Source organism: Thunnus maccoyii, chromosome 5, assembly GCF_910596095.1.
Source record: "Thunnus maccoyii chromosome 5, fThuMac1.1, whole genome shotgun sequence".
NCBI lineage: Eukaryota > Metazoa > Chordata > Actinopteri > Scombriformes > Scombridae > Thunnus > Thunnus maccoyii.
In genome coordinates this window covers 23,570,123-23,594,102 of record NC_056537.1, presented here as the reverse complement: position 1 = coordinate 23,594,102, position 23,980 = coordinate 23,570,123, and the positions used below count along the sequence as shown (strand labels likewise).

Sequence of the window (23,980 nt, the reverse complement as noted above, 5' to 3'; positions counted from 1 at the left end):
AACCCGGCTTGGGACTGCTCACGAGCTTACTGCAGCCAATGCAATTTACAAATTCAACTCTTTTAAAAGAGCAGCAGTATGTGGTAAGTCAATTATTCATTCATACTGTTTTATTTCCCCGCTGTGATTTTTTTGTTCTCACAGCTTTCTTCACATGACAGGTATCTGTTGCTGGCACAATTGCGCAAAAAAATCCCAACAGTATAAACGGTGTAAAGATAAAGAGTACGCTGGTTTACCTTGTAGCCTCACTGAAAACACCATGACATGATGAAGCAACAGAGATTTTTGACGCACAGAGATTTCTGCAGCATTTTTTGAGTTTGATTCTTTGCTGATCTCAAAAACAACATGCCCCACGCTCGAAATAGGAACCCTAGCCCCATCCCAGAGGTAACATGGGACACGGGATTGAAGGAGATGAACGAGACCTGGAAAGGAGCTATAGCTTGTCTCGGGGTGGCCGTCTTTTTTGTAATGACCATCGGAATCATATACTGGCAAGTTGTGGATCAGCCTAACAAAAACTGGATCCTCAGGGGGACTTTTAGCGGACTGATCTGGGAGAGAAGAACCCACTCCTTGGTCATACAGACCTTGACGGAGGACAACACCTATGTGGAAATTGACGTCGGGAATGTGGGGAACCCCGACATTGAGGTTCCCTTCGTGAGGAACCTGTGCTGGCTGAATAAAACGGAGTTCTGCTATACGTGGGACTCGGTGGCCGAGGTGAAGATCTCGCTGGAGGTGAATGAAGAGACGGAGACGGAGTGCTACAGTATGACTTGGACGCCGGTGCACTGTCATGTGGAGTTGAAGGTAAGGTTTCTGTCAGTGTGCACTCAATAACCAGCTCTCACTGCACTAAACACAGTCAGAGCCTTAAGAATATGACGCTTTTACGCAACATGTAACATTTAAAAGGGGGCTATTCGCTTTTAAAATCTGCCAACATAATATCAAGCGTTTTGCTTATATGTATATATATATATATATATATATATATATATATATATATACAGGTGATCACCCAAGATTTACCTGATTTCAAAACCTGTTTATATAAAATTAAGCCACAAGATACTCTTTAAAAAGAGTGGAATTATCCTTTTCAACTGGAATTAAATAAATGGTTTTTATTCTTTTTATTTTATTTTTATTTTATTTTTATTTTTTTGCAATTGTGTATCATTCAGTGCCAATTATTTGGCTTATACGAATCTGATTTTTTAAATCTGCAATATATAGGCCTATACTAACATTTTCGTGATTTTGCTGATTTGAATTGGAATTTTTGAAATTGTGATATTCGATTAAATTGTAGGCTATGAAGCAAAACACAAACATGACGCTTGAGTGGCTCATTTAAACTGACATGATGCTCCAGACAAAAAAAAAGTCCTCTCACTTTTCTCAGTCCTCCATGTAACTGCTCTGAGTGGAATATATTTGGTGTTAAAACTGCTTCGTCACAGTTGTTGTGCTTTTTTTTTTTTTTACATGCACGGTACTTACTGTACTTTCCCCGCCAGCTTAATTATCAAAGGCATTTAACTATTTGGATGTTTGGGGAGGTTAATCTGTCCCCACTGGAACATTCCTCGCCATAACTCCCTGTCATGTGGTGCGACTGGACACAGAAAATCTTTCCAAACTAAAGTCGCATTTATTTTTATAATTTCCAAAATCCGGCTCAGTGCCTCTCAGGTGACCACTTGGCATCCGTTTTGAAAACTCTTTAACAGAGCCTAGATTTGCTGACAGGAAATAAATGAGCTTCTGGTTTTGTCCCTCATGCGTAAAGACGCTTTGAGGGCAGACAAGCTTTCTAAATCACTCTCTGAGACAGTCTCATGTGTCACCTATCACATTCAATATTAGATCTATCCATACTCTTAGACATCAGGTGCATAATGTGACAGCACTCTCACGTTACACCTATAAATGAAATATATATTCATCATTTACTTTTAAGTGTGCTTAAAGTATTGGAGTGCTCATATGAACTTCATCAATTATTCACTAAATGTTGGATGAGTGTTTGAAGGTGTGGGATGAAAAACAAGAACTTAAACTTTTCCTCTTCCCTCTACTGTCTAATGTGGCTCTTTTAATTCTCAACTCCTCAACTCTCCACTGGAGTCTCCTCAGCATCGATTTAACATTTAGTTGCTGTGTCAGTTTCTGTCTTTATGTAAACCTTTTTGTACTTCTTTCCTGTCTTTATGTGTCTTTCTGTGTGTCCGTGCATACGCGTGTGTGTCCGTTCAGGACTGTTTCTCCATGACCAACGTGTCCTGGTACGGTGGCGCCAGTGTCCGGGGTCAGACCTGGCCTATCAACGACCAGAACGCCACCATGCAGCCCTTCATTGTCAGTGATCTGAAGGACAATCCCTCTGGCTTTGGCTCGGCTCTGGAACGCTACTTCCTGGGCTCATCAGGTAAGAGGTCATTGTTGGGATCAATCAGTTCAAATGACTATTAGTAGAAATGATCTCATTAGCAAAAGTGGGGGTCATAGTTCTTCTTTACACCTAGGTCTGATACAACAAAGAAGACCTTTTCAAGTCTTTAAAATGACACAGGGTCAGCTGTTTTTCTACAGCTGCCATCAGTGCAGAGTTTGCACCAAGAGCTCGGGAAATCTGACCCCACAACAGCGGGGTGTACGAAGTGTGGCGTGAATCCCAGGGCGTGAGGGAAGCCCTGTGGATGTTGTGTTTTCTTATCCCCCTCCCTCACGATGCGCTTGTTTGTTTGTGTTTGAGTGCAGAAAAATGGTCCAACTGCCTGCAAAAACCAGCACCTCCAAAACACACACCACTGGATAGGAAACTGGCCCACAAATAGACTGAAACACGATACAGTCTGCAGCATCTCGCTTTATTAATTTAGAGATTAGACTACAAAGGGAAGCAAACCACCTTTAGCATCTTAAATTAACTCTTAGGGATACCGGGGTAATTGCCTTTTGTTTCTATTAAAAGGGCAGGTTGGATGAAGGCCCTGCTGACTCTTATAACTCACCCGGTTATTTTGGGGGTGTTAGATTTTATCCTGGGGGCAAAAGGGGGAGGCAGGGACCACTGGCGGATGTGAATGGTTAATGTGACTGATGAGGAACGTGTGGTGTGTGTGTTGTGTGTGTGTGTGTACATGTGGTGTAGCATTAACATCAGGGACTTTGGGCTCTCAAGCTGAGTTTGTGTGGTGTTTGATTACTGAGCTGCTGTTTAAACAAACCAATCTTTGCTCCCGAATGATTTTAGTATAAATATAACATTATCATTATAATCATGCACATTATAACATGTACTTTTTAGGCGTATACTGAATGTTTCTGTTTGTCAGTGTCTTAAGGAGTCCTCTGCATGTGTGTGTGCATGTGTGTGTGCGTGTTTAATGAGTAGCTGAGTAGTGCTGACCAGCTTTCCAGGCAGTTGATTAAGTCAACCAATGAGGTGATACAATCAATCATCCGTTATGACCTCACTGATTGTTCGTACTAGCCTCACACATTTTCACTCACACACCGACAGAAACAAATGCACATGCATGTACACACATACACATTTCGGGATGTTATGTAACACAGTGGCAGGCTTAACAAGGGGGTCACATGCCTTAATTCCCTTTTCCACCTTGTGAGAGGACGGCAGTAATTATCAGGACTGTGTAACCCTTTGTTTCTCTCTTTAGCTTTGCAGAGAGAAAAAAAGCACACACAGATGAGATGAGATCCTGATGAGAACACCTGTTTGAATGTTGCCAAGTAACCACTCGCAGACACATACTGTACATAGCCCCAAACATAGAAAACTTATGCTCAGCAATGACAGCGATGCCTATTGGAGCATTAAAGGTATATTTAACACGATATCTTGTTTTCAAGTTCAAGGATGTTTCTTTTTTGGTTCTTAGATCTACATCATGTGCACATTTGGCCTCACAGCGGCCTTTCCTATGCGCAGAATCGGAAGAAATTATTATTGTTAAATGATTTTCAGACGTGTAGTATGTGTCATTCTTTCTTCATGCATACATCTCATGAGTTAAAAATTAAAGAGACCAGTAATCAGATTTGGCCAATGTGTCAAGAATATTTAATTTATTGGAACATTTCACATCCGAAGTTCATTCACTGATTCAAGGTGCACAAGTCAGATAACATGACACTCTCAAGCTCTAAAACTCTCAAACCCTGAAGCTATGTTTCTGACTCATTTTCCAACATTGCAATTGCTCTGATGTATGTTAAGTACTGAGATGCTGTCCTATATGTATATCACATCACTAACAAAGGGTGTAACAGTCAGACCTGTTAGCGTTTTGGTGATTTGCCATGTGTCCAGGTGTAAGGATGGGCATAATTTTTTTTTTATTAGAAAGTGTCATAGGCAACTCAATTATGCGCTGGTGTTTTGGTGTTAAGACTGACACCAAAATTGACCTTAACTGCATGTCTGTGCACCTTTTATACTCAAACAAACCACTTTTATATATGTAACCGTATTAGTGTATGTTTCTTATTCATTATGCATTCTTACACCAAAAGAACAGCAGAACAGCAAGGATACACTTTACACATCTGTTCTGGCAATAATGCCAGTATGGCAGAGTAATAACATCTCTCTCTTTACTGGTATCAGTCATCCATAACAAATTGCATGCTTAAAGAGGGCCGTACCTTAAGTCTATTGATTCTCTTGTATGTGTTCCATCTGCAGTCTCTAATTTGTGTGATGTGCATTGCAATTTTGCATGTCAGAGCCACTTGTTACTTTGTTCATAAATCATTGATGAAGGCTTGTACAACCAGCACCAGGCTACTGCAAAATAACCACACAAGCATCTGTGCTCTTGGCCGGCTGGTTGGTTATGGTTCATTATTATCATAACTTTCTCAGTTTATGCACTAAAATATATCAGGGTTGTTTGAGACTGACAGCCTGGAAATATTGCTCATAGACTTTCATGAAAAGCTGAAACACTTAACATCAGAAAACAACCTGTGGACCGCTCAGGAGCTGCGTTTGTCATATCCTTCTTTCCAAAAGGTCTGACAGAAATAGTACCTATTTTAGATTGCACAAGATGACTGTGGCTGTGATAAACAGCATGATGTGATAGAGTCATAACTGTATTATTGTTGCTGTTAATAGTGGTGGGGCAGGAAATAATTATAGCAGCTGTTATAGAGGGAAAAAACTCCGCAGTTATGTGTGGGTAGTAAACAGGACCATAATGGGAAGTGAGTTTATGCTTCTGCTTATGAAAGTGTGTTTATGATTTCTTCTAACGTTTGGCAGCAAAACATTAACATTCTAACTGAATCTAATTGAAAGCAGCACTAAAAATCACTTACAGTTTGCAAAAATAAAGACAACATACAAAGCAATGATCCAAATATATCCATACGTTTTTTTTATTATAGTCTCAATTTTATTTATAAATGCAAATGTTTTTGTGTTAATTGTTTGACCAGTAAGACTGAACAGAAAGCACATTGTCTGGCTTTTCAATATGCCTAGAAAGCTCATTTCAACTTCAAATATTCATCATGTGTGGGACAACACTGCTTTTAAAGGAAAAGAGAGGAGCTGATTGATCATGTTTGATACCGGCCCCTAACAAACCCACTGTTAAAGTATGATTATGATATTATTATTTTGACCAAGTACTTTGCACCTCTATTAATGACAATAAGGCCCAAAAATATAAGGCATACAGTTTTAGTGTAATGACTTCATAAAGGAAAACAGGTATTCTTCTTCTTCTGTGCTAAGTTTCAGTTGGGTGCTCTGTTTTAAAAAAGAAAACAGCAGTATTCTTGTTTTCCCCAAAACAGATCCAGCAAAGGCAGCAGTCCAGTGGTAATAAAAAAGTAAAAGAGTCACCACATGTCTTGGTCATTCTGGTGAATTTTATTTATAACTGACAAATTTGCTGACGCATTTCGGCATGAAGCCTTCATCAGAATTCTGATGTTGCCTCTTTTTCCTTAATCTGCTTTGAAGAAAACAAACATACTGCAGTTTCTAGTGTGATATCAGGCCTTACAGCTATGTGAACTCATTGACCACTAGCAGCATTTCTGTTGAGCAGTTCTGTTGAGCAGTTCTGTTGAAGCGTTGTGTGTGCGTGAGACCTGTCTTCATTGATTCTAGTTAGTCATAGGAACATATTGTAAATGTGGTGGGGAATATGGAGCTGTGACTGACATTACCAACTTAAAAGGACTCCTGGGAACGGTTAAAGAGCAAGACAGACATACTGAAACATAGAGCAACAGACCAAAATAACGACTGCGCGCTGCACTACTATAGTCAATATCAAACTGAATGAAACTGAGAACAAAGAGTTGCAAAGTAAAGAAGAGGTAGAAGAGTAAAAGCAGAGACACAGGAGAGAAGATATGCAACAGAGCAGGAGAGTGACATTTGAGAGTGTTGCCAACTGTAGGAACTAGTCATGGCCCCACCTGTCTTTATCCATACAAAAACAACTGGGCTACCAAGAACAGATTAGATATCACTGAAACCACATCATGCATTAAAAACATAAGAAGAGACTCTGTGGGAGACATTTTCCAAAAGCTTTAGGGGCTTATTCTTACATTTCCTCTGTAATGTAGGTCCCAAAGATGCAATTTACACACAGCTTTAGTAACCAAATGGAAGCAGAAATAGTGCTTTATAGCTATACTTTGGAAATTCATTATCGCACACAGTCAAATCACCATGACAGAAATTAGTTGCTGTCTTAAAATAATAAACTGAGGATGCATCAACATTTGTCTTTGTTAATTCACACAGATGCCATTATTATTCTTCCATCTTTCTATCTTGGGCCAATATCTACAATAGAGTTTTCCTGCATCAAATAAAGATATAAAGAAATTAATAATTTTACACATACAGTATATAGATCTACTTTTTTATTTATTTGTCACAGCTACAATCCATTTATTTTTTATTTCATTTCAATTCACCAAATATTAAGCTACATTAAAAAAGAAAGGCTTAGTAGCATTATCTATCTAGAGCTAGGTTTGGCTATTAGATAATGTAAGTCCCTCCATGAATACAGCTTTTTTCAGGCTGAATATTTGTAACACGGCTGTCAGTTTTTTTAATCCTGCAGATGGTTTATATGCAGTTTTAAAAACTTCATTAGCTAATTGATGGTTAATGACATGTCAAAGCCAATAGCCACACCAACATTTCAGCCACATCTTTGTCATTATTACAGTCACAGATACTGACTTTATTTATTTGAATGCTTATATTAGATTCTGACATCCTATTTGGCACACAATAAGCAGCATATTTGCCAGGATTTGTTTTTACCCTCAAATGTAGTTTAACAAATTTTTCCATTCTCTTCTGTTTTTTATATTAGCATTATTTAGACTCAAAGGGCCTCATTCTTCCATTGTCTGCATGCAGATCCTGTAGTCCTACGTCATAACTTGGCTCTCATCAAAGTTTCCCCAACTCATCATGACAAATAAGGGCTTGGAAAGATTTGTTTTCACAGCAGGCTGTTGTAATAAGTGAGAGTGTGATAGCTATAATTTTGACATTACCTACTTTCTTCACTCAGTTTGGAACCAATAAAAGTAATTTATCTGCTGTCTCCTCATATGTGGCTTTTTTCCATGCTAGCCTTTACAAAGTGAGCATCAGAGATTAGAATCAGAAATTAATTCTGTAAGACACACATGGCTTGACAGCAACTCTCTGAGATATTCGCTTAAACACACACACACACACACACACACACACACACACACACACACACACACACACACACACACACACACACACACACAGCAAGAGAGAGATACTGTATATACACACACATATACACATTATCTATCTTCTTGTCTGTATGTCTCTGGTCTCTCCATCTTTCATTTTAGCATAATTTTCCTCCCACCCATTTTTCTTTATTTCTATCTGTGACTTAATCTTTCCATGTGGGATCCAAAGAAATGATGCTTTATTGCTCTTTCTCATTTGTTGTTTGGTCTCTCGGTAGGAACCAGCCAAGTACAACAGACAGATAAAAGTTATGTAACCATCTTGGACTTTGATTTGCTCTTTCAGATAATGATACTTAATCAGTTTTATTTGATACAAGTCTTATGAGTCTTATAATGACAAAGATGGGAACAATAAGCCAAAAGCGCACTGTGTTTCCATTATGGTCCTGGTCATGGTGAGTAATGGCAATGGAAACAAGATAACCACAAAAGAAAAAATAATAGTAAAAATTTGATTTAAAAAAAATGGTTTTTTTTGTTTGTTTCTGGAAGCCAGATTTTTACTTTTCTCCTCAAGCTGCTTGGTTTTGCTGTGGCTATTTAACATCAATAGATTCACATGTAATTTTTTCACACGCAAACTCTTCTTGACATACATGATGTTCCCATCCTATGGGAGCTTTCCAACCAAGACCCAACATGTTTACTGTCTAGGCCTTTTAAATGCACAGGTACATAATTTTGACATTAAACCATCACTTTCTCTGTCCTAAAATCTGATAAAGAGTTGCTGAAACAAGGTTTAGTACTAAATAACAGACAACATATAGGAAATGATCAAAGCTTTTTGTAGCTATGCTCTTTTTTATTTTTAATAGCATCTTTTAGGGTATAGCTTGAGTATTTTCTTGTCTGTATGTTAAGCCAAGATCACTAAGTCATACATATACAGAAATAAATAATAACAATGTAAACAAGCTGCTCAAAACAGGCTTCAGTAACTCAATAGGTCACCGGGAGGTCCTCAGGCAGCTGCCCCGAAACCTTGAGTAAGAGGTGAAACACTTCAAGAATGACTTGCTTAGCCAACTGAAGCTTTGTTAAAAGCTAGATGTCATCTCCTGTATGAGAGGGCTACTGTATGAAAATCATCCCACAAAATGTTCCACAGTCAATCTCCTAGCAAATACTTTCCATCAAGAACAAGCAAGAGTAAGTGAATAGAGACTTTTCTAAATCCAGATTGGACTACATACAACAGCTTCTCTCCACTGATGTACCTGTATGTTTCAGCTCATTCATAACCTTCTCTAGAAACAAAGTGACAATACATAACCAGTCTGTGGTTGTCCAGGTCTGTTCTGTTACCTTTCTTAAACACTGAGCTTTTTAATTAAACCAAAATCTTGCATCTTGTCATCTTACTTCATTAGCTGAGACATCAAAGGGATCTTCCTGTCTGATCTATCAATTATCGTGAGTACATGTTTTATATTTGTAATATTTGTACAATACAGATTGTCTAACACTTGAAACATTAAAACTGATCAATAATAGGAATAGAGCAGAGAAAGTTTAGTGTTTCATTATTTTTTCAATAAGTGGGATTGGAAATTTACTACTATGGCAAGATCCCAGTTTTGTGGCCATCAATTTCTTGAGGTTGGGCAAAGAAACTAAGTTTCCATTGTTAAGAAAATACATGCCTGAACACACACACACACTTGCTCACATACGTGCGCACACACAGTTAGTATTTGAATACACATTTTTATAATCCCAGACATGTCTGTAAGCGTGCGCAGGTGTCATAAATAACAGTGTAAATATGACAGGTAAAAGAGTGCAGTCCATCTGGTCCGCAGCAGCAGGGAGTCAGGCGGCAACGATTTCCTTCGGTTTGAGCCACTCTCTGAGGGCCTAGACGCCACATTAAAACCTTCCTGACCCCTCAGAAGCTGCATGGGGTCACCTCTGCTTCCACCTCAGCTCAGACGGAGCGAGAGGAAGCGCAGAATCTTTATGGTCCTATAAGTCCCACTATGTTTTTCTTGGAAGTCTACAGTTTCCCATTAAAGAAAGTGTGTGTATGTCTGTGTGTGCGTGTGTGTTTTTACGTGTGTGCAAATCTACATATGTTCACGTGTGTCAAGAGACAACCTTGATTTGTGTGTTCGCTCAACAGCTGTAAAACTGAGGCATGTGTGTGTCAAATCATTGAAATCTGCCCAATAAACTTCATTCACTTTTACCTTTGCCTACCTGATGCTTTGAAGGTGAGTGGATACGCTCAGTCAGGCGTATAATTTTCTTTTGAGAGCTAGTGGAAAATATTCAGGAGAAGCTTGGAGTGTTTAAGGAATTGTTCTAAAAATAGGGTCCTCCTTGCTTCCCCTTTAACTCATGGGCACCCCACCTTGGCTGTAACTCAAGGCTTCAAACCTGCTTCACTTTCTTTAAATAACTCTTATTGATTCCTACTCCTGTCTGCAATATGCATCTAAGGGTACTATTCAGTCAAAGATGTGTGTCTACATCGTATAGAGCACTGCGCTTATATAACCAGGGTTAGAAGTTCATTTTTGAGCAGGAGTTCCCCCAAACTAAAAACACGCACCAGTACATGCAAAATGCTTTGAGTAGAAGTATATAAAGATATAAGACAGGATTGAGTGTATTTAACTTGCATGTTTGGTCAAAGAGGGAATAAAGGTGCAGCCTTTTTTGACCAGATCATCCAATTTCCTTGAGGCCCTGCCATATCATTTCCCATAAAAATTAAACATGACTCAAGAAGTCATGCTTCCAAATCTAAACTCCACTTTCCAGCCCATGTGCACTTTGGTAAAACACATTGTTTGTAGCCCGCTGTATCTGCACATCATTTGACAAGGCTTCTTGGTGTCTGGTGTACTCTGGTGGCCTCTATTTCCACTGCCTGCATTCCACCTCCATCCTCCCATAAAGCTATCTACCGAAAACTAACATTTTCTACACTGCCCCTCTTTTTTACTTCACTGTACATGTGCAGCGTTGACATACGCAGTTTCACAACACCTTTGCCTCGTTAAAAATTGTTTTATCGTTTTTTATTTCTGGCAGTTTAAATATACCACGGTTTTTCTTAGAAAAAAATCTACATTTATCTGCCATTTATGAATATGTAACAAGCAGTTGGGTGGTGACCTAATACCTTGTGAGAGGCAGCTGAGGTGTTACCAGTATCTCTTTGACATTATCCGTTGCAAACACGTGAGAATTACCCTGAGGTTGAAGGCTCTTCGCTAAGCTTTATGCAGTACTTGAATACTGATCTCCCAAACTATTAATCTGATTATAAACTGGTACATGAGTATCCTGCCCACTCCTGGTCTCTGCCTGCATGAGAACAGTAAACCCATTGAAACTGGAGAGGGTGACTGAAGTAAGCCAAGCTCTCAGCCTGGGTTCTCAGACTGTCTGCCTGCTTTGGAGAGACCTAATCTGTTCATTGATCAACTCCAAATCCCAAATCCTAGTTTGGCTGCTTTCGAGCAGATTACACAAAACTCGGGTGAGGGCCGGGGTCCCAGAAGGCTCAGACTGATACTGGCTGGGTTCTGCTGACCTGAGATGGAGTAGACCTGCAGAGCAGAGCAGAGCGGAAAGGAAGTTAGTGAAAAGTGGTCGGAGGGGAGGGAGAAGGTGGGAGTCAGGACGGGTGAGAAGTGGTGAGGGTAGGGGTTGGGGGTAACCTGAGAGGGAAGAGGCATTCCTTGCAGGGCAGCTACATCTGCGGACACAATTATCTGCTTCGCATAATCTTATCATTTCACACGGCCTCTAAAAAGGCCGTATACAGTAGGAGAGAAAATAAGGCAAAAATCTCCCTTGCTGGAGATTATTGTAAGGCTGAAGTTGACTACTTTAATCACTGGTGTTCTTCTTAGTTCTGCCTCCTTGCTGTTTTTGTCACAGAGAATAGAGAGATAATGGTTGGAAAGATATAAGACAGATACATCACACTGATTGGCCTGATTCAATGCTCTGGATAAAAACAATGATTAAAAAACGATTAATCTTCACTATCAATGTGATTTTAAACATATATCCGGACTACTTAACTCTTCTTTCAGTGTAACCTGCCTCCATAGAAGTTGCCAGCAGTCCCAGGGTAAATTCATCCAACCGCATACTGCTATATCTCATGCTAGGGAGTGTTTTTCTCACATCTGAGTGGGGTAATATCAGCTGACGCAGCCTCTACACTCTACCACCCACAACACTCAATCCGTCACACATCCAAGTTGCAATAACACTCTTGCACTATGTCATATAAGAGGAATCTGCAATGGACTGTCTCACACAATTTTGCTTCACACTAAAGTCAACATTATACTTACATTAAGGGGCAAAGTAACCATTTATGCTGTTGTTTCAGTGTTGAAATAATGGAGTGACTGTGCTGCATATGCTAAAATTTTACATTATGTGTTTATAGTGTGATGTAATAAATGTCTGTACCCTCTCCTTTCTGCCTCACATCAATGCAGGTGTTGCAGTGCTGGTATCTCCTGATATACCCCTGCAGCTGGGAGTGGACAGCAGACAGCAATTCTGCCTGCAGTCACTGCCTAGTATGGAGCGTCTCCCTCTACAGTACTCAGTGTGTGTGGCCCACAACGTGAAAGCCGCGCACCAGGAAGCAGTGAAACAGCTCTCACAGCACAGCAGGGAGCTGCCTAACATGAAGGCACTGTGGTTAGTTCAGTTTAGATTAGTGGGGATGAGAATTTCCTCATTTCTTTGCCAGACAATGGTGTATCTGTGAGCACTGACTGAAACTTTATGGGTATTTTTAGGGGGTCATAATCTAATCTACATCCGAATTTAGATCAGAAGGACCTGCATGATCCTACTTTGTGTCCTATAGGTTGCCGTTTTGGAAGCTGCTCACCAATGTGGATTCAGGGCCGAAGGTGGAGAGGGAGCTGAGGACCTTCTCTAATCGTCTGAGGAGACACCATTTGGGGGAGGGAGTCATCAGCCTCAATGAACATTCCACCAACCTCCTCTCTGATATGGTACGTGCTGTACCGCAGTGTATGTCTCTACCTCCAGCTTTGAAATCTGAAGGCACAAAAAATCTCACTGGTTGAGTTAAACCTCAAAGAAACAGAGCCAAAGAATTGTAGTTTTACCTTACATTGAAGCCCAGTGAAGATGGCTGTAAGGTAGCTAATAATATGAAGCTTAGTGCTCATCCATCTAAGTGAAAAAATAACTATAACTTATTGCTATGAACTGTATCTAGGTGATATACGCTGAATGAAAGCAATAAGAAATTCAAGTCAACAAAACAAAGACAGAACAATCTTTCACTTACTTCCTAATGGATTTATAATGATATCTACTGAGTAGAAGGACAAAAAGAAATCTAAATAAACAACCAGAGATTTTTGAACAGTAGCCCTCCACATCACTAATCACAAAAACTGTCTCACTCCCTAAAAGAAATCCCGTTGGTTTACACTTTTCAATTTTCCTTTATGTGTTTTCAGTAGGAAATACACAAGAACAAAATAAGATGTCACTTCATGGGGCCTTTCTTACTTTTCATCTATATTTTGAGACCAAATATTTTCATTTTTTTACTCAGATTTGTTATTTATCTTGCCATTTGAAGAGCAGTGATTCTTGGGCTCTGGTCATGCAAGTTTGTACCTCCAGAGATGCCAGTTCCCCAAGAAATGTTTGTATCTGCAAAAGTGTCAATGTTTAACTTTCTATTACACCTTTGGAACATCTGAAACCAAATAGTAGACTATACAGAAACATTCACTACACATATACCTCAGCACAGAGGTCTGCTGCCATGCATATCTCTTTTGGTACAAGTGCTCTTTTTTTCATCTTCCCCCTCTTTCTGCCAATTCTTGTATCGTGTAGCTGTAGACTCTCGTAATCCTTCTCTTCAACCATCTGGGCTGTGAGGCTGGTGAGGGTTCATTGGGCAGAGGCTCAAAAACCGGTCAGGGATTGGGATGAAAGAGTTTCCTTAAGTGGATCTCCAGAGCACTGGAGACAGGCGGAGAATGAAGGAGGGAGGACAAGTTCACCAAAATGTCACAATGTAGGAAAAAAATGGTTTAGGGTTTTGCTTTCATGTTGAAAAAAGCCCACCACACTACCTGTGTCTTGCTCACCTAATGCATTATGATTGAGTTTTGTTTTGGTGTAGGTGTGTCATCACCTAAAAAAATTATTATCGTAATAGAAAAATGGACAGGAGACATTTGTCTCTTCGTTGCCATGCCGGTGCTTTCTGTTATTGTTTCTCATCTATCCAAGTACTTTCCTTGAATGTTGTTTGGCACCCCCAGGAAACAAGACCACCAGGACCACTGTCAAGTGTTGTTAAGTCAATACTTGATGATATTCCATTACAAAATAAATATAGCTAAGAGAAGTCAAACAGAGTTTCCTAACAGATCTCAGGTTGCTCTGAGTGTGGTAACTGTGGGATGGTGAAGAATTGGATGTATTGAGGTTTGAATGGATCTCAGCCAAGACTAACTCGAGCAGGTGATGCTGACACCAGCTAGATGCTGTGATCTGACCTGGACCATGCAACAAAAGAGGAGGCAGAGGAGTTTCACAAAATATATATCCATCTGAGAAGTTGACTTCAGCCATCTCACTGTATACACTTAAGAATATGTTTCCATTCTGAGTTCAGAAGGTGTAAAATGAGAAAAAGAGGGGTGGGAAATGGGAGGCATAACACATGTCAGCTGATGGATGCCATTTGGTGAACAAGAGTTTCCTTTACCCACAATCTCAAGTTTTTCTGGTACATCAAAAATATTTAACACCAGTTTTGTTGGCTCTACATCACCCAGTTCCCCCCCAATAACGAATCAGCCAAGCGTACAGTGCTGCATGGAAACTTATGGAGCTCAAAGTTGTCCATGAAGTGTGCGGCTCTACAGAAGTGTGACTGGCAACAATGATCCTCTTTAAAAAACTAGGCTTCTATTTCACTCCAGTTTTACAAGTATTCATAAATTATCAGTCATGCTATTACCTTTCTTTTCCAGTTTCCATATTAGTTTCATGAAACAAAGTCATAATTTGGAACAGCTTGCTGGCATTGGAAATTTGGGTTATTAATAAGTTTCTAAACATATTACTTACACTGTTTAATTCAGGGTTTTTTTTTAGCAAACCACGGTTAAGATTATTCTAGCATGGAGGCAATTATGTTGGAATTCATGTGTACATTCAAATTCAGAGAAAAAGCAGAACAAAGTGAAAGATCAGAGAAGAAATTACATAATATGTGCTAATCTACCCTTTCTTCCCACCACAGCTTCCCCTCCTGCAGTCAGCCTTTGTATTCTTAAGAGATTTTGTTCCACAGTTATGTAATCTGAAATGTCTCTTTGACTTTAACATGTAAATTCCAAAGGATTATAACATATTGTATGTTAAATGGTTCTGACAGAGGTCATATTGTCACAGCTACAGGTCAGAGAGATCAGCAGGTCATCTGTGAAGCTACTAAAATCTGTCAAACCAGTTTATGAATAGTTGAATTGTTCCATTAGTGCATCACATTGTTACATTTAAATTATTTAGATAATCATGTAGGCAGTTATTGATAAAATGAAAATTAAATGGTGTTGGAAATAGGTGCCTTCCGAATGCACACATTAGGCTGTATAGTGTTGACTTTACCAGACTGTTATGTGGTATCATAGTGTATCTCTCTGTCTCTCTGCAGGACCATGACTACCTCAACAGCAGGAAAAGGGGGATGTCCAAGAGACTGACCAGGGACCTCCCACTTGTCAAGCTTCTTAACATTTCCATCTCCCTGTCCCCTTTCCTGGGCGTGGACACCACGCAGTTCCACACCTCTCTCATGGACGGCACTGAGGCCTACTGGCTCAGTCTCCCCTCAGCCCCTCAGGGACACCTGGTGAGACCTGAGTGGGGCGTATTCATCTCTTTTAGAGCATGTGACTGACCTCCACATTTGAACTTTTCTACCTTAGTTTTCTTCTCAGATTTCTGGTTGAGAGATGCCGTCCTAGACAAAAAGAACTCCACATCCTCTCTATTGTGATTGGTCCATTCATAGAAAAACAGACATAGTGTTTTCCAAAGTGGCCACTTTCCATCTGCCATGCAGATTCTCTGAATTCACTAGTGGCAGTTTGATAAAAAGCAGAGCAGTGTGAACGTGACCTTATCCAGAAACTCTATCATTGCAACAGCAGAGGCAATGAATTAGTTAATTATCATTATATTGATAATATGATAATAGTGGGAAATTAACTCCAATCAAAATTCACTTAAGTCCCTCCATCTTACAGATCCCTGTGATGAGTCAGTGGCGAGGGAGGTTCTGTGTAAAGCTGAACATCACAAACCCAGGAGCCGTGAGCTGGTTCCTGGATGGAGTGGGATCCCTGGAGGCCCACTTGGGGATGGAGTACATCATGCTTGAGGGGGGCGAGGGGAATCCATTTGAGGAGCAGGCCCTGCGGGCACCACATGCTCTAGGTGGAGACAAGTACATCAGCCTGCTGGCCGACCTGGCCACCAAGATCGGAGACTCCACCATTATGACAGCAGGGACCCGGTAACGCTTTCAGGCATCTAATCTTGTCTGTATGCTTTATTAACAGACAGATTACCCTAAAGATTTCTGTAATTTTTCAAGAATGATCTTCTACAGTTTAAGATTGCTCCTTCAATCTGCTTTTCATTTTGAGTCATGCGTTTGCTTATTAGGATTCTATTTGTGCCTCAGGTCGAGCCACAAGCCGCTGTTTGTGAGGATGACCCCCTTGCAGTCCGACTGGAGCCCAATGGGCCTGAAGGGCATCATTCCCTCCCTGCTGCACCACACTCTGCTGGGATACAACTTCCTCATTCCTGATGCAGTAGGTAATACCACAGCTTATGGGTCATTTTTCTTACCTTTACTAAGAACATATTGTAGCCACAACTGATGGGCATTTCTACTGTATGCTCTTCAAAAATCTTTCATAGTGTTTGCACTATTTTGAGGGATTTGCTCAGTACATTTATATTCTACCCATATGTGAAAACCAAAAAGTACATAATAGTTGACTGTGGAATCGCTACAAACAAAAAACACTTTGGATCTTGTGGTCAGGGAGTTGAAACATCCTCTGTATTCCTGCAATATTCGAAATTCCTGTCATAGTGGATCACAGCCAGTCAGACAGCTGATGTCTGTGAGACAACTATTTACTTTGATGTAGAGAAAAAAAAGCTGTCAGTGTTACAGACAGAATTTGTGGTGTCTTGCCCACATGGGCTTACAAGACACCACAAATTAAAAATGAGCAAGAATGCTGAGTGTTCAGTATTCAGTCAAAACTTAAGAAAACTAATGATGTACACAATCAGATTTTCAGACCTTCACACCCACTTTAAAAGTTGTAAATCACTGACTTAACATGTACTGCAAGTTTATAATACTGGAGAATAAATATTAACTAAATAGTTCTCCTCGCCTTCTTTTCCAGACTTTTTAAACAAAGTTAGCTACATTTTTGATCATCTGTACACCCCAATGTTTCAGGGTTTTGTTCAGACATTTCATGGAAAATTCATATTATGTACTTTCCACTTCTCCCAAATAGCCCACACATAATCTGTTTCCCCTTGGGTATTTTTGTATCTTTAATATTCTCTGCCTCTCTCTGTCTCTCTCCCTATAGGTGGCTCTCTGTCTGGAGACCTGGTCACAGATGAAGAGTTGTTCATCCGTTGGCTTGAGATTGCAGCTTTTCTCCCTGTTATCAGCTTCCACACACCACCATGGGTCTACGGAGAGGATCGGGTATACAACTATAAACCAAAAAAACATTACAAACCAGTCAGAGCACCTCATGTGGACACCCCAACGCACTTAAACCCCTTTTTGTAGACACTTTTTCACGCACATTTGGCCCACCCTACACCATCAGGCTGAGGTGGTTGTCATTACAGATGCGTCATCCGCATTAGATGTAATTACAAAAGCGACAACGCAGTAGGTTCACATTCTTTTCTTGACCTGATAACAAGATTTTCACTTGTGAAGATTTACAGCGGAGAGATCAAGTGAAGTGATGTGTGAATGCTGCCAATTAGATGTTCTAAAAGGGAGTGAGAGATTATCCTTTCCTTCTCGCGCAGATTGCTTGTGAAAAGAGTAGAGACAGGGAGAGTTTATTGACCCAGCAGCCTCTCTTTAGCTCTGCAGATCACCATCAAGAAGTTCCCACCAGTGTCAGTGAGCCGGCCGGTGTGTTTGCAGAGGAGCACGAGGGCTGCTGAGTGGCAGTCTATCAAAACTCATGCCTGGCTCTCCCCCCAGCAGCAGAGCAAGTACTCCCCTCTGTCCCGCCTTGCAGGAAATCAGAAACGTACTGTTCAGCGTGCATAGCAGGAAAACAAGACCTACAGTTTCAGAGAATCCGGTGACAGTATTGATACTTTCACAGTAAGGGACCAGGGCTCATGTTCCTGAACAGAAAAGCACTTGATGTTTCTCAAGAGGGTGAAGGCTATTTTTCCCTCCCTCGCCCTTCCCCTCTTCCCTCAATAGGAGCGATTGCTTGGCCCCCTCCAAACATCACCTGTGGTTAAGAGTCCATCTGTTCTGAATTACAATCCCTACTCTAGATTTATGGCTCACTCTCGCTCTCGAGAGCCACTTCAGCAGGAATGATAATGAATTTAAGGACAAGTCTTGGAAAAATACTTTATTGTGGCAATTAAGATTTTCCATGAGTAATTGACAAGTGTGACATAGTGGGAGTGATCAACTACTTTTTTTCCTCTAGGAGAGGACTGAGGCAGCAAAATATATTGGTTGTGACTTGTGTTGCGTGACAGAGATAAAAATAGGCCTTTTGGACAGCTAGACATTTGACAGCAGCAATGTTTTCCATTTTGGTCTCTTGCATGGCCTTCAACTTATAAACTCAGATGAAGTGAGACTGAGAAGGCATTTTAGATGGTAAAGTCTTCTGTTTTATGGGCGTTTTACTGCAGTTTAAGTGTGGCACACCTTTTGTTCCAGAGTGTGTGAGACTTCAGTCAGTCATAGACAGGTCACAGCAGTAACCACGTTGAAATCAAATAGCAATAAAACCTCAAAACCACACACATGCCTGGCTTCTCAATTAGAGAAAGATCCACTCAAACCCGGGCTGTGACTTCAAGCTCATTCCTACAAATGTTCTCAATCCCAACTCATAAAAATACATTTTTTATAGATGCGGTCAAGTTTTTGTTTTTGTCATAGGACACTGGAGAGGATGTGACCCTTCCAGGAATGCTGAAGTAATTTGGCCAGAGGGAGACAGGAGAAAGATTTGGACAGTGTTAAAACCACTAAGTCAACAATGAACTGCTCTTAAGTTCTGTCTCCATGTCTGGGTGTAGAGATGGCACAAATGTCTTTAGCAGACCTCATTGTCAATATTATTCTAAAATCTTTGTGGCAGATGATTTGGTTTAGGAAATGACTTTTTTTTTTGTTGGTTTCAGTTTCTCAGTCACTCTGGATTTCTTGAAAATATATTTGGCTGGATATTAATAAAAGACATAAGTGACTGAATGAAAATACAGCTCCATATAAAGGAAGACAATGATCCTACATTGACTTCTTCATGAGCTAGCTTTTGTGATGGCAGGAACAATACACACTAGGTTATTAAGCTCCTAATAATTTTTTTCTGTAATCCTCATTATGTTATTCTTCTTCTCTCCATTGGTGCCCCACAGGTGCTAAACCTAACTCAGACCTACATAACAAAGCACCAGAGGGATGTGGTCCCACTCATAGAAAAGTATGCAGATGAGTGGCAGATGACAGGAAACCCCATCTACCGGCCGATGTGGTGGCTCAGTCCCAGTGACCCCATGACCTTCACCATCAATGACCAGTTCCTCATCGGAGACGAGGTGACTTAATGATGTTCTGATGGGAGGGGATTGAGTTGCTTCTGTCAGCATCCGCTATACTTGGCATCCAATAGCGTATAAATCAACTCTGGCTGTAACCTGATGCCTTGCTACTTAAGTCTACAATCTCCCTGACATCTGAATTTGTTTTACCAAACTAATGTGTGTTGTTGCTTGTTTCCAGGTCCTGGTAGCGCCAGTGGTGGAGAAGGGAGCAGTGCAGAGGGATATTTATTTGCCTGACGGAGGCTTCCAGTGGCAGGACAGCCAGAACGCTCAGGTGTTCGATGGGGGGACGTTTCTACAGGACTACCCCGTGCCCCTGGAGGAGGTGGCCGTTTTCTTACGGAGAAGCTGAGTCATATGACTGATTCAACAAGTGACCTGACTTATCCTGTTTCTCTTTTGAATCAAATTCTTTTTTAATATTTGTGCTGTTCTCAACTTGCACTTTTCCACAAAAGACCATTGACCCTGCCTCAAGGCCCTGTCTTGAGACAATATGTAGAAAGATTTTTTTTATACTTGCACTTTACAGTTCAAAATGATTTGTATTTTTTTTTCCCTTTGTGACATTTTTTCTTCCTTTTTTTAAAAATGTTAATCGGTTTTACCTCTTGGCTGATTTGTTTCTGGACTTTTTGCTCTGTTCTGCTTTTTTGTATGTAAGTTCCAGAGCAATCTGTGTGTTTACATACTGCATTTCTACAGTCTTTACATTTTTAGTTGCTGCTGGCTCTCTTGATAAGGAGGAACAAAGCAAGCCCCTTGTTTGCTTTAAAAGCAAAAAATCTGAATCTCTCCAGAAGACCAAATGAAGATAGAAAAGAACAAAGGAGGATGTCTGAAAGGGCTTTATCGAGGGGGAAACGCTTATTGGGAGGAGATGAGCTCACAGAAAGCTTTGTATGGAGACTGACGCATCGTGATACCGTATATATCTTATTGACTCATCGGAAAGGCTTTTACTTGAACTTATCAGGCCGAAGGGCTGATGTTTTATGAATGTACCTCAAGTTACAGTTTTCCACTGCTTTACAGAGTCATCAGACACAACAAACTATCACTTATCCCTTAGCACTTATTCTTAGAATAGTTTAACTTAATTTATCAACATACCACTCTGTTGGACACGCCTGAATGTCCCTTAGTACTGTAGGCCAGATGAACTTGAGGCCACTGTCATTGTAACTATATACTATGTTTGAATTTATCTTCTAGATGTTACCTTCTTATTAATCTGCTGTAGTAAGGGCTTTTAAATTTGCTGCTCTTTTTTTTATACTAACGCTGTCCGATATTGTGTTGCTTTATGCTCTTTCATGAGTGCCAAATGAAGTTATATAAAAAAAGCCTTGTTGATAACACCACAGAGGTGGAAAGGACATTTGGAAATTATAGTTAGACATTTGGGAAAATTTGCTTATTCACATTCTTGCTGAGAGTCAAATGAGAAGACCAACACGACTCTTGTGTCTGTACAGTAAAGGTGAAGCAACATTCAGAAGCTAGCTAACTTAGCTTAGCACAAAGACAGGAAATGGGGGCAACAGCTAGCTGGGCTATGTCCACAAGTAACCAACAGCTCATAAACATGTTATGTATCATTTTAACATTTTATATATCATTTGTTTAATTTGTACAAAAAGGAAGTGCGAAAACGACAAATTGTGGTTTCACATGCCGGACTAGTTCTTGGCCAGAGGCAGTTACTTCCACTAGTGTCCACTCTTTATGCTAAGCTAAGGTAACCTTCTCCTGGCTATAGCCTTCCTATTTAACAGGCAGATATAGGAAGTGGTATGGATTTTCTCCTTAAACTCATGGCATGAGAGTGAATACATGTATGTCCCAAACTGTATTCACAAGGACGACATGGGGAAAAGAGTCTTTAAAAGCATAACATAACCCCATATGATTTCTGCCTTCATGTGTGCCTTTATTTAGCCTGCTCTGTTGAAGTGCCCTTGTAATCACATCCATTTCCATTGCTTGCTTCAGTTCAGTAGCATTTCTTATTGGGTTTGAACCTGGACTAAAAGCAAATGACATGTAAATGAGAACTGATTCTCTTTTGTGATTATATTCAAAATCAGCCCATGACGAAATGTAACCACCACGTTTGCACCATGATATATTGCTCCATATACAGTTAGTTAGTTGACAGTACTCTTTGGTACTTTTACCTTATTGATTTGTTCTTCACAAGACAATCTTAACTTGTCAGCGGTGATGATACAGACTTAGTGAATGCTTTACCACTAAATTGACTGTAACTTTGATCTAACAAGTTTACTGTATCAACACTCAGGTCTACTGAAGCTTATCTAATCACCAAATGTCTTAGCACAACACAGTATGTTGTGAACACATCAACGTCTTAATTTCTCCTAAAGCTGAATGTACAATGGACAAACTGTGATTTCCCAACCAAGCCCTTCATGTGAGGAGCTTTTCTAGTTCCCCGTTCTAATGTTTTAAGGAATGCTGTGGTACGTTCGCGTATAAGTTGCAGGAAAAGCTTTGTTATTCCCTCTACAGACTGAGCAAACATGATGTCATTTGCCTTAATATGCCACTCTTAAATCTGGACAACACAAGTGTCTGGATTATTGCAGTATCAGCAATGTACATATTACGATGACTGTGCCATTACAAGTGTTTTTCTCTTCTGTAAATCAGAGAATTTAGACTGACAATGTTGCAATAAAGTTTACATTTTCTTACTTCACCTCCTCGAGTCATTGTTCATGCTTATTTAATGACAATATGATTTTATATATTAGCAGTGAGAAATCATCTTGGACTGGTTTTTGTCACATAGCAGGAAGGTCCCTGGTTCAAATCTCAGTTCTTGTCTTTCTTGTGAAGGTTTACATATTCTTTCCATGATTTCCCTTGGATGCTTTGGATCCCCTCAGTCCAAAAACGTGCCTCTGTGTGATTGACTGTCCATGCAATGAACAGGCGACATGTCCAGGCTGTTTCCCTGCCTGCCACCAAAGGATTGTGGGATAGCCTCCAGCACCCAGTATGACCCTAAACAGAAATATGTGGACATGGAAAATGAATAAATAATAGTTTTTACTTGTGATATTTGTTGCATCTACTTGTCCATGTTTGCTTGCACATGTGCATGCTCCAATGTGGAAAGCTTTTATTATTAACACTCCTTGCTCTTCCTTCTCCTCATGTCAGAAAGTCTACGTCTTTATATCCGTGAGCTTGCTGACGACTAACATCTCCACTAATTCCACTTAAACCTAATAAAAGTTATTTATAGCTTTGTTGAGCAGGCGGTGCAAGCGATTTTCAGGGGAATCACATTCAGCCTAACCTCCTTACCTTCCTCTCTTGCTGCCCCTTGGCCGAGATCCACCTTGGGGCCCCAGGCTCTGCTCCTTTAGCGCAGTTAGACAGGTGCAGCTGGCCGCATACATGCGCCATCCCTACACGCCAACCACCAAGCTCCCCCTCTCCATTTACACCCTTGCTTTAATCACTTAGATTCATAGGGTACTTTTTAAAATCTGGGCGCAGTTCTCAGCCAGATAAAATTCACAAGATATACTAGTGTGGCTCCATGGTTTGTGAGGTGATGAAGTTACAGTGTTAGGGGCTTCAGAGGACAGCAGAGGTTACAGAGCTAATGGAGTTGGAGATTTTTGTGCGCAAAACCTTAAATGACCTTCATCATTCTATATGATTCATTTTTGTCAGTTAATAGAAGTTGACAATGTTAATTTTAATATTATTATTTCCAGCATTCAACACAATGTGTGTGTACAATAAATCAAGTTTGTTATTTGTTTGAGATGGATCCTTCCTTCTGAACAGTGAAACTCCCTCTGTGAAGTCCACTTTAATGTTAAAATGTGGCACAATAACATAGTTCCTTCCAGAAAACTTGTGGTCAAAGACATCCAACCTTAAACTAACATTTAGTAGCAGGACACAGCGGTCCAATTATTTTTTCCTCATTCGCTGAATCAACATGTAACATTGAATCCAATTATGTTTGGGGCATAACAGAGCCTTACATAAGTTGTTCAGCATTGCAGGAAAAACAAATTGTCCTGCCAAAACCCAAATCAAGAATGACACAAATCATACAGTAGCTGCAATGAGAACAATGTAATTCTCCTCTGTTAACAGCTAACAGCGATTACCGTCAGACAAAACGGGAACATCCCTGCTCCTGCGTGAATGAATAGCTTATAAAATAGGATAT

At 40.2% G+C, this 23,980-nt stretch overlaps 1 protein-coding gene across 2 annotated transcripts in view; it reads left to right on the top strand.

The window, feature by feature from the left end:
• The window catches only part of si:ch211-236l14.4 (SITS-binding protein), a 22,643-nt gene extending 163 nt beyond the window's left edge, over positions 1-22,480 (top strand). The window contains exons 1-11 of one of the 2 annotated variants that reach the window (XM_042412557.1): positions 1-83; positions 162-822; positions 2,275-2,446; positions 12,306-12,513; positions 12,686-12,836; positions 15,539-15,736; positions 16,134-16,402; positions 16,574-16,710; positions 17,514-17,635; positions 19,570-19,749; positions 19,934-22,480. The exon at positions 1-83 is cut by the window's left edge and continues 163 nt beyond it. In XM_042412557.1, the coding sequence (XP_042268491.1) occupies positions 352-822; positions 2,275-2,446; positions 12,306-12,513; positions 12,686-12,836; positions 15,539-15,736; positions 16,134-16,402; positions 16,574-16,710; positions 17,514-17,635; positions 19,570-19,749; positions 19,934-20,107 (2,082 nt within the window). In that variant the 5' untranslated portion in view covers positions 1-83; positions 162-351 and the 3' untranslated portion in view covers positions 20,108-22,480. Of the gene's footprint in view, positions 84-161; positions 823-2,274; positions 2,447-12,305; positions 12,514-12,685; positions 12,837-15,538; positions 15,737-16,133; positions 16,403-16,573; positions 16,711-17,513; positions 17,636-19,569; positions 19,750-19,933 lie in introns of those variants that run through there. The other variant, XM_042412558.1, reaches the window with a different exon arrangement.
• The last annotated feature ends 1,500 nt before the right edge of the window (positions 22,481-23,980 follow it).